This window comes from Phalaenopsis equestris, unplaced genomic scaffold (genome assembly GCF_001263595.1).
Source record: "Phalaenopsis equestris unplaced genomic scaffold, ASM126359v1 Scaffold000921, whole genome shotgun sequence".
Classification (NCBI taxonomy): Eukaryota; Viridiplantae; Streptophyta; class Magnoliopsida; order Asparagales; family Orchidaceae; genus Phalaenopsis; species Phalaenopsis equestris.
In genome coordinates this window covers 136473-147616 of record NW_018165360.1, presented here as the reverse complement: position 1 = coordinate 147616, position 11144 = coordinate 136473, and the positions used below count along the sequence as shown (strand labels likewise).

Here is an 11144-nt window from a genome sequence, read left to right as displayed (position 1 = left end):
GTCATTCTCTTTGTCTGATCCTTTGTCTGATCTCGTTGAAAAGTCCTATTCTTTTGAACTCCTTGAAGATAATATTCCCTGATTTTTATCGAGTGTTTTCTTAAGTGACTTTAGTTATCTAAGATGTAATTAACTATGGTGGCTTGCCCTTATAGGAAGCTTGTCCAAACCTAGCTTAATATAAACCCTATTTAATTCTTCATACTAAACAGGGGAAATTGTCTGTAAATAAAATGTTTTTGCAGACCAAACGGATGTCATATATTTCTTAGTTTATTTGATCGAGTCTCGTCCTCAAATCTTGTGTTTATCCTTCGGAATAGATACAGGGTTTGAGTTATAAACTAAATATATATGTAAATTAAAACGTCATTCTGAAGCGGGCGACGATATTTAGATTACGACGACCGACAGCTTCCAACGGGCAACTCCTCCAACCAAAAATAGTGCCGACAGCCGTAGAGGTGAGATTTTATAGCCATGGCCGGAGGGGAGCTCAGGGCCTGGCCTTGGGTGTAAAAGTCTGCTGAGGTGGTGGGCTAAGAAGCTCTAAAGTTTAATTAGGGTGAGCTGGCCCCTAGGGTTGAGATTTGGTTTGATTTAGGGATGGTGGCTATAGGTTTTGAGGTGCTCTAGCGACTAGACCGGCCGGCAAGGCCAGGGGAGGTGGCCAGGAGGTCAAGTGATCCAGTGGGAGGGTTTATTATGTTTAACCCTCAATGGCAAGTGATGATGGGGGAGATTTTTAGTTAAGACCCATAAATGGGCATGAATCCCTTAATTTAGGGATCCAATGGTCCATAGCTAACCATGGCTAGTCCAATGGGTTTAGCCTGTTCCATGGAGTGTGCTTAGTGGCTGTGGAGTCATAAATTTAGTGACTTTAGGGTGGTTAGGCCAGTTTTGGTGTATGGGTCCAATATGGGTCCAAATGGCCAAAGGTTGGGTTTAGGTTAGGCTAGCAACGACTTTAAGCCCAATTAATTAGTCAACATTGTGTACATTATTGTAATGAAGATTTTTTGTGAAGGATTGAAAAGATATCGAGTTCAATTAGAGGTTCAATTTGAAGGATTTTGGAATTTTGGTCAATTTGGGTCTGTTGGGCTAGACTTGAGTCTAAGTTGGGCTAAGGTTGGGCTTATTCCAAATTGACTGTTGAAAATGGCCTATATGAACATCATGAAGAGTTTTCAGCATAAATTGGGTGTCAATTTTGGGGTTAGGGCCATCAATTTGGTGGAATTTGGGGACATAGCCAAATTAGGGCAAATTTGGGGATTTTTGGACGTGCGTAAAAATTGAATGCAATTGAGGCTTCACCAAGGCCAATTGAATGTTAAGTTTGATGTGTATGATTTTTATGAAGAGTTTTCAACATAAATTTTGGCAAATTGAGTAGGCTATGGGGTTCAATTTGGTGGGATTAAGTCATAGGGCCAAAATTGGGAGTTTGTCTTAGATCAAAATTGGGCTCAAATCATGGACTAATTAAGCTTATATTTGGTTTATTTTGGTCATATGAAAGGTGAATTTGAGTTTATTATTGAAATTGGGGGAAATTATGACCAAATTAATGGACATTTGGGGTAAATTTGGGGTGTTAAGGGTATTTTTGTAATTTTGGCCATTTTAAGGGTATTTTGGTAAATTTGGCATTTCTGGGTAGTTTTGGGTAACTTGGGTATTTTGAAAATGTTTGAAATTATTTTTGGATAAATTTGGGTATTTTGGGTGGATTTGGAAATTTTGGCCAAATTTAAGGATCTAAGGGTATCTAGGTAATTTGGGTGGATTTGGGAGTCAAAAAGCCAAGTTGGATATTTTTGGTAGAATTGGGGTGCCAACCACCCTATATGAGCTATGGACCAATGGAAACCCCATTTGGGTCCTCTATGTACTGGTCTTAGCTAAACCTCAGCCCAGGTCAGTGAGTTTAGGGGATCATCTACATGAGCCTCCCAAAAGATCAAGGGATCAAAACCAAGAAATTTTGGGTTTATAGTTGTGAGGGATTTTGGGTGAGAGCGAGTGTAAGTGAGTGAACAAGCTCCAGACCAACACCAAAGTTAACCCTAAAGTCAATCAGTCTTATGGGAACTCTCCTTGAGCTTCCTCATACTGACCCCACCTACTAAGTGCTAGAGGTTATGACCAATATGTGAAAATGTGAAACTTCAAGTTGACGAAACTTCAAGTTGACCAAAGAGGAGTGTAGAATTTCTAATGGTGAGGGTTCCTGTTCTAGTTTTCTAAGATTAGTCAACAGGAAAGTTCTATGGCTAGACCCTAAGCTACTAAAGCAGAAAAACTAAACCTCAACCAAAAGTGAGGTCAAAAATCCCTTCATCATACCAGATTTCCTCTTCAACTTGATCAAGAAGCTTAGCTTCTTATTATTCTATTTTATGCAAAATGACTGGCTTATGTGGACAACACCCCCATTAAGAAGAAATAAATAAAAAATCAATGATAAAAAAGTTGTCAAACACCATTCTTGAATATGATTGTAACTAGGGGTGTAAACAAGACAAGTCAATCTCGAGCCACCCTTAACTTGAGCTTGATTAATTTTAGTGAGTTCAAGCTTAAGCTCAAGCTTAAGTCTATGAGTTCACTCCAACTCACGAGATAGTTTTTTTTATATATAAAAGAAAAAAATAATGTTAATTTAAGAAAGTGTTATAATAAAATGACAAAAAAATGAACAATTAGGAGAGAAATAATAAGAAATCACTTAATATAAAATACAAAATTACATTTTTTTGTTTTTTTTATTACTTTAATGATAAAGTCTTCAAACTTAATATATTTTAAGTATATTTTATATTAATATATTTTTACAAGCCAGCTCACTAGCTAACAAGTTGAGTCGAGGCTGTCTTGAGCTTGGATTGTTAGCTTATCAAGCACAGTTCACGAGCCACTTATCAAGCCGAGCTAGAGTCGACTAACTAATCTGCTCGACTCACTTTAACAATAGTTCTTACTATATTTTTTTATGAAAATGTACAATCCATAGTGACCTACACCCCATACTGTAAAATTAAAAAATATTTCTGGTGCCTCATTCTACGCTTAGTAAGTCCCAAAGGGACTCAATTCGATCTCTTCCATAACATACTATGGTCACTAAGCAATTTTTATGCTCCAACTAAACAACTTAAGGAAAGTGAAAAATTATTAGTTGATTACAATTGACCTATTCCATAATAGGTTATGATTATCGAGTAATTGCTATGCTCCAACTAAATATTCTCGAATAGGTCAAAAATCATTGTTGGATGTCATCCAATATCTTCCAATATTGGTTACAGTTGTTAAGTACACTCTTCAACCAACAACATAAAATGGGTCTAACAGCTTTGGGGGATTTTAGTTCAACCTTGTTCATAACAGATTAACATCATCAAAGATTTTTTAGCAAAATAACCTAAGATAGGTCTAACATCTTTGTGATTTTTTGATGTCTTCTTATTTACAAATAACCTTAGTATGATCGAACATACTTAGTGGATCAATCATGACTTCTTATATAGAAATAACTTTAAATCGACCAAATATCCATGACTGATTATTCATACAAATGATCTCAAATTGGTCAAACATTCTTACTAGATCATTCATGCATTCATATTTATAAATGATCTCAAATTGATCTAACATTCTTGGTGGATCATTCATGTCTTTTTCTATAAAAGTAATCTCAAATTTAGGAAACATTATTGATATATTATTCATACAAAAGACATCAAATTGATCACATATCCTTGGTGGATTGTTTCTACAATCGACCTCAAATCTTTCAATCATCCTTGGTGGATTATTCATTCAAATGACCTCAAATTTATTGAGCATCCTTAGTGGATTATTCATACATTCTCATTTATAAACAACCTCAGATTCGTCAAATATCATTAATGGATTATTTATGATTTCTTATATATAAATGATCTCAAATCGATAAAAAATTCTTAGTAGATTATTCATACAAATGACCTTAAATTGATCAAACATCCTTGATGGATTATTCATGCCTTCTTATATAAAAATAATCTTAGTAGGTCAATTATCCTTAGTGGATTACTCTTGACTTGTTGTATATAAATGACTCTTAAATTGGTCCAACTTTTTTGGTGGATCACTCTTGGTTTCTTATATATAAATGACCTCAAATCTGTTTAATGTTCTTGGTGGATCATTCATGACTTCTTATATACATATAACCTCAAATTAGTCTAACATCCTTAGTTGATCACTCATGGTTTCTTATATAATAATGGTCTCAATCTAATGCAATCACCTAACTAGATCTGTGTTAATGCCAATGATTAACACTATCAATATTATTAAAGATTCAAATCTAATATGTTAGATGATGATGGGTCATTGCCTCCATTACCAAACACTGTAAATCATCTCTTGGTTGTTTTTATACTAGACCATCAGGCCCTGTAACCACCATTATGTAGTACATTGTCATCTTTGATTGATCATTATCTCTCGACTATCACTATGTCAGATCATTGACACCCGACAACCCTTATTCTTGTGGTAGAGTGTCACTATCACTAGATCATCTCTTGGTTGCCAATGTCATCGTGTCAGACCACTTTTATTAGGTTATCACCATAGCAAACTACTGTCACCTGATCAATGCGGCTCCTATCAATAGATCACCATTGCTCGACCACTATCACCATTGCTCAGCCAACGCTATTAGACCACAATTATTATAGTTGGAACCCTATTATGGAGACACCACTATAGTAAAGTCGTATTACTAGGTCACCAATGTCAGACAGTTATCATAGGATTGTTGTAGATGTTGGAATGCCATCACCAAATTATTACCGTTTTCGGTTCACATCTTGAAGGTAGAAGGCAACCACCATCTGATGGGAGAAGACAACAACTGCTTGAATATTAACATGTGATAAAGGTATAAATTTGGGTATGCACGATTACCTGAATTAGAGTAGACAGTAAAAATCTTCTTTGAGGTAGGCAATAACATCCTACTTTAAAAAAAGCAACAATAACATATGTTATAAGAGGCAACAACAACCTAGTTCGCAAAAGGAATCAATAACCTATTTTGGTGGACGCAACAACATCCTACATTAGAAAAGACAATAACTGTCTACATCATGGGAAGCAACAACAACCTATGCATAAGAGGTAATAATAACCCACTTCAGAAATGACATCAATGAATTACTTCAGAGGAGGCAATAATAGTCGAAAAGGCAAGGAAACAACATCTTAGAAGGCAGAAGAAAAAAAACTAGAAGGTGGGGCAATAACAACCTAAACGTTGGGGAAATAGTAGCCTAAAAAGGGAGAAAGAAATAACCTGAAAGAGACTCTAAGTTGTGGATGAGGTGTTCCTTCTTCCTCTCCAAATGGCCTTATTTATAGAAAAAAAAATAAAATTTTTGCCCCAAAAATTGAAAATTGAAAATTTTTTCTTTAAAATTTGTGCGCATGAGTGCATAGATGTGGGGCACACGCTGACCACTTGTGAATGGTTTTGTGAACTATTTGACCCATTGATCCGGTCTACCTATCTATCCGCGTTCATCGCAAGCTTGCTTGGTTGAACAAGTCCACTTGTTGGCCATGTGTGTTGATCTGGCCCGCCTAACCGCCTACTGCAGCGATGCCCACTATCCTATGCCCACGACCATGCTGCCTGCTACAACATCACTTACAATATTGCAGTAACCAACTAAAATCTATTTGACCAACTACCAATATTACAGTTTCCAACCATAAACTTTGTTTCCAACTGACGCTATTACTGCAACTAATTATGGCCTATGTGACAAACTAATGATATTGCAGTCACGAACGACTGCTTTTGAGGCCAATAACTACTACTATAATTTTTAATTACTATCTTTGTGACCAACTATTACTATTATATCTGAGAACCACATATATTGTAGCTCAATTGTGACGATTATAGATGATATATTACTGTATATTTGTAATATCAACATTGCAATTCCAAGTTCTTTAATTCATGAGAACAGTGACCCTATCCACTTATAAATACATAATATATTACTTTAATTGGATTAGGTCCCATTGTTTAATTAAATATATAAGATTTTTTCACATAAAAATATTGATGTCTCCTCCTGCTACTTCTGTATTAACAGTAATACTCTACCTCCGCAAACCTTAAGGCATGCAAAAATAGTAATTATTTGAAAATAAGTTTAATCAATCCTAAATATATGATAGCTGACATCTACGGTTGTAAGCGGCTGAGATTTATATTCATAAAACCGAAAAGAAGCCCTATTTTTTTATAAATGAAGGTCTAAGTCAATCTCCATGCAAGTAGTCATGTACAGTCACTTCAGTCGCTTTTGGGTTTTGATCAATAACTGTATGTTGTCGATTAATGGGAATATCAGATTAAAATACCCTTTACATTTCTTATTTTTGTTAAATAAATGTATTATATATTCGTGATAGAGTTGGTGTAGCTCCTGTGACGGACAAAATTAGAGAAAGTCGTCTTAGATGATTTGGTCACATTAAACGTCGACCATCTGATGATCCGATTAGGAGAGTAGATGTCTTAGATTCGACTTGTGTTAAGAAAGGTAGAGGTAGACCTAGGAAGACTTGAGCTTATTATATATAAAATGATCTTAATTTACTAGAACTAAATGAAAACATGACACTAAATAGAACGCAATGGATCTTAGTTTACTAGAACTAAATCAAAACAGACAAGCACAGCCGAATTATTGGCCGAACATTTAATATGATTGGTTAGAGCCTTTTTCTTTGAACCTAATTATTTAATTTTTATTTTTAAATATAGTCTAAATAAATACTATATTTTAGATGGCAGTAGCAGCGATTGGTTTAAAATCTCATGTTGGCCCCACTGCTTTGTACTGAGTCATCTTTTGACACGATCCAAACAAAGTGTTCGAATTAAATAAATAATAAGAAAAAACTTCACAGGAGAATTTATATGCATATCATGTAAATTAATTATAATGACATTTTCATGCGATTTAAATATCAAAATTTTGACATAAATAACAAAAAGTTCAATGATATCAATATAAATCCCTCTAGATTTATTGATCTAATGATGAATCTGATTAAGGATCTATTGGGAGCAGCTGTAGCTTATTGAATAATATAAACTGATTAAAACTAATCTGTTCATAAGTTAGTTGCGGTGACTATTACAAATTTTTATTTTTTTGAAAAAGTCAGACCGTTGCCAGAAAGTTGTCACCACACATAGATAAGTGCGGTGTGAAAATGTTGTGTCTTTGTAATTTTGAAAACTCATAAACTGTCAAAACGCAGGTGCATTATCAAAACGTTACTGCACCAAATATGCTGCCTCGAACAGAACCAAAATGTTTAGAGTAGGACGCATATTCTGAATTTCTAATAAAACTCTCTATTATAATAAAAAAAAGCTTTACATGCATGCCAAATATTATTTTTATATATTTACATATTTAACATAATTTATGTAGGAAAATTTAATTTTAAAAATAATCGAGAGAAAATGAATAATCGAGAGAAAACTAAATTTAGCAACTTTTATGAAGATGCTTGCCGTACCTTCATCTCTTCTGCACCTCCATGGCCGTTACCGGACTGGAAGTAAGCTTCAGGGCTCCTCTCCATAATTCCATTCCCTCTGCAAAACGGCAGCCAATGCCTAGCAAACCTAGCAGCTTCCAAGAAGGCAAAGAGTACGAGCTCTGAGCCGCCATCATCGGAAACATAGACGGATAGGCGGTCGGAAGGGTAGTCGAACGCTAACGCCGAGAGAGCGGTGCTCGCCGACCTCACCGGCGGCTCCTTATATGGGTCAGCCGTGCAGACGAATACGTCTAAAGCCGGATAACCCTTGCCGGAAATGACTTGTGGAACGCGGTCGGGAAATTCCCGGCGGCAAAGAGTGCGCCATCGCAAGCCCTGAGATAGGAGCCACATGACGGCAAGGAAAGCATTGGCGAAGAGGAGGAGGAAGGAGGAAGGGGTGGCGGTGTGGTGGTAGAGGAGGAGGAGGATGGATATGGAGTAGAGGAGGAAGTGGAGGCGGTTTAGGGTTGTGAGAGGATGGATTTGGGAAGTGTGGAGTTGAGGAGCCATGGGAGAAGGGCTGAGGAAGGAATATTTGGGTTGGTGGAGGAAGGCTGGAGTTTTCTTTGGAAGGGAGTGGGAAAAAGAGCAGGGATGCTCTGGAATTTATTTGTCTTGGCTTTATTTAATGATAAGTTGGAGTTATTTGATTCTTCAAACAGTATATTGTTTTTTTTTGGAGATTTTCATTAGAATTATGGTGTATATATATAACACATCAAAGTTTGGTATTTATATTTATAATATGTATGCCAAAAATTAGTCGGCATAAATCTAGGAGATTTAACAAATGAGGAGATAAAATGAGGACCAAGGAATCCATTTAAGCCCTCTTAAATCGGAGCTAGAGGCCGACTATATGTAGGTCATTCAAACCAAAGGCTTAGGTTAACCAAGCTGAGCAGAGATATTGACCTACCTCTCATCACAGGTTGACTCAAGGGAAAGTTCAGTATCGCAAGCCATCTCACGAGCGTCCTCAAGATTTCTCATGGGGGTCAAGAACTGGCCATAACATCACGAAGCATCACAAAGGATCACCTCATCAAGGAGTGAGCTAGCTGTCGAATTATGATGATTCATCTTCTGCCCGATAACATAATCTGATTCCATCAACATGAGCTCCTCACTCATGTATCGATAGTTGATAACCAGACTGGAATAGCTGACCAACATAATTAAGCCTATCAAGCCATCACAATTTACTTAGCAATTATCCGTTTAATTTCTCATAACTTGGCCACAGATACTTAATCTTTAAATTTTTCTGATGGTACTACTACTCCCTAATCCACTTCTTTTTAAGAAAAAAAACTCCTACAGTCTATTTATACTTGTCGACATTGTTAACCGTCGGTTATTATCAAAATTAAAACCGACAAATATCTATCTTGTCTAAGTCGTTGGAACGTATCCATTATACCGCCAAAATCTCCATTTTTCCTATCCTCCACACACTTTGCTCTTCCCAATTTAGCCCTAAATCCTTCCCCCTCCTGCGACACTCTTCCTCCTTTCTCGGTGACAGTCCACCACTCGGCGGCACTCCTCTCCCATTGACGCTCCTGATTCACGACTAGCAGCTCCGATGCTAGTGAACGTAGCTTACAAAGAACATTGAAAAGCAAGGTGACATACATAAAGCTCATTGGTAAGGTGGCATACATGAAAAAAATGAAATTTAGGTGTTATATCTGTAAATACATAGGAATTGAGTGGTATGTATCCAAATAGTCTTTTTTTTTTTCTTTTGTTTTGGTAGAGTTAATTTTTTCCACACACGAAAGTCATATAACAAGAAGTATGAAAACACAACAGTACAAAATTCCTATGAACTTATTTTGTGTGTTGATAGTCCCTTGATTTGCTTTGAGAAATTCTTTATGGAAAGCCTCAAAGAGTACTTTTCAGCTATCATCAACAACAACATATAAACATCATCTTCATTACCTGTAGGAGAAGGTTTTAAATAATTTCTTAGACATCCTCACAATAATAAAATGCAGCAGGAAAATAAAATCATTTTGTTATTATAAATTCAAAGCATATTTTGCTAACTTTAAGCAGCGAAATGTGCCTACAAAGAATCCTCTTAAGAAATAAGCATGAATAGTTTGATGGTAGATTTATTTTGATCATGAAAATGAAATAGTGATGTAGGTTATTGCTTTTCTTTTTCTGTTCTTTGGAAATTCTTTATAGCTCGGAGCAAACTAAATTAACAATGTGGTTTTGAATTGGATTTGTTACTACTTTGATCTTATACTGAGTTGGGTTTTGAGAAATGAAGATTTCTAGCCATTATTGAAATTCAACTGTTTTTCTAAATAAATTATTATATATTCAAAATTTAGGATGAAATTTTAAAAATTTTTTCTTCAGGTAAGTTTTGAGCTTTGGTGAAAGTAATTTTAGCTCAGGTGAGCTGTTATTTACTTTCGGTAATGTGTATTCTGTGGATATTTTGGCTAAAGTGTTGTTTGCCAGGATTGACTAGCCTTTGATATACTTTCATCGTATTTGATTGAGTTTTCCAGAGTGAATTTTGGTGCTTTTGCTTTGATTTGGTTTATTGTTTGAGCTAGCAGTTGTTTATGATGGTTAATTTAATGTTGATAAGTTTACATTTCTTCCTTGATCTTTATTGGTTGCTGAGTTTGATTTTTTGAGTTGTGATGAATTTCAGCCTTTATTAAAGTTCAACTAGTTTTTCATATATTTTTATATATTCAAAATCTATGATGGAATATTAGTTTTTTCCTGTATGTAATTTCTTAGGTTCAACCTAAATTGGACATAAGTCAACCTAACCTTAGGTTCAATCCAAATTGAACCTAACTCTACCCAAAACCTTAGGTTCAACCAACATGGAACCTAAGTCAAATTAATTCTTAGTTTCAGCCCAAATTGAGCTTAAGTTAACACAAACCTTTGGCTCAACTCAAATTGAACTTAAGTCAACCTGAACTTAAGGTTCAACCTAAATTGAACCTAAGTTATCCCAAACCATATGTTCAACTCAAATTGAACCTAAGTAAATCTAAATCTTAAGGTTCAACCCAAATCAAACCTAAGGTTCAATCAAAATTGAACCTAACTCAACTAAATCTTCAGGTCAACCTGAACTAATTCTGGTTAACCTAAATCAACTTATTCATTGGGTCAACCCGACCTAACATAGGTTAACTCAACTCCAATTAATCCTCGGGTCAACCTAACCCAAATCAGGCTAACTCAATTCAACAGAAATACTAGAGCAATCTGACCTAATTTAATTAACCCAATGCAACTGCATTGTCGGCACTATTTTTGGTGTGGGGTTTGCCCGTAGGAAGCTGTCGGTCATCGGAATTGAAATCCCGTTGCCCGCTTCGGAAGGACGTTTTTTTTTTAAATTTTAGTTTTGAAAAAGATGAAGTCAAACTGACCCCATAATTTTCATAGTTTAAATGAAAGAGCGTTTTACCTCAAACCCTGTATCTATCCCGAAGGATGAACACAAGAAT

At 35.7% G+C, this 11144-nt stretch overlaps 1 protein-coding gene across 1 annotated transcript in view; it reads right to left on the bottom strand.

Moving 5' to 3' along the window:
* The window catches only part of LOC110032318 (cellulose synthase-like protein G3), a 36476-nt gene extending 28183 nt beyond the window's left edge, over positions 1-8293 (bottom strand). The window contains exon 1 of the mRNA XM_020735903.1: positions 7612-8293. Coding sequence (XP_020591562.1) covers positions 7612-8148 — 537 coding nt within the window. The 5' untranslated portion in view covers positions 8149-8293. The remainder of the gene's footprint in view (positions 1-7611) is intronic.
* Positions 8294-11144: the final 2851 nt, after the last annotated feature.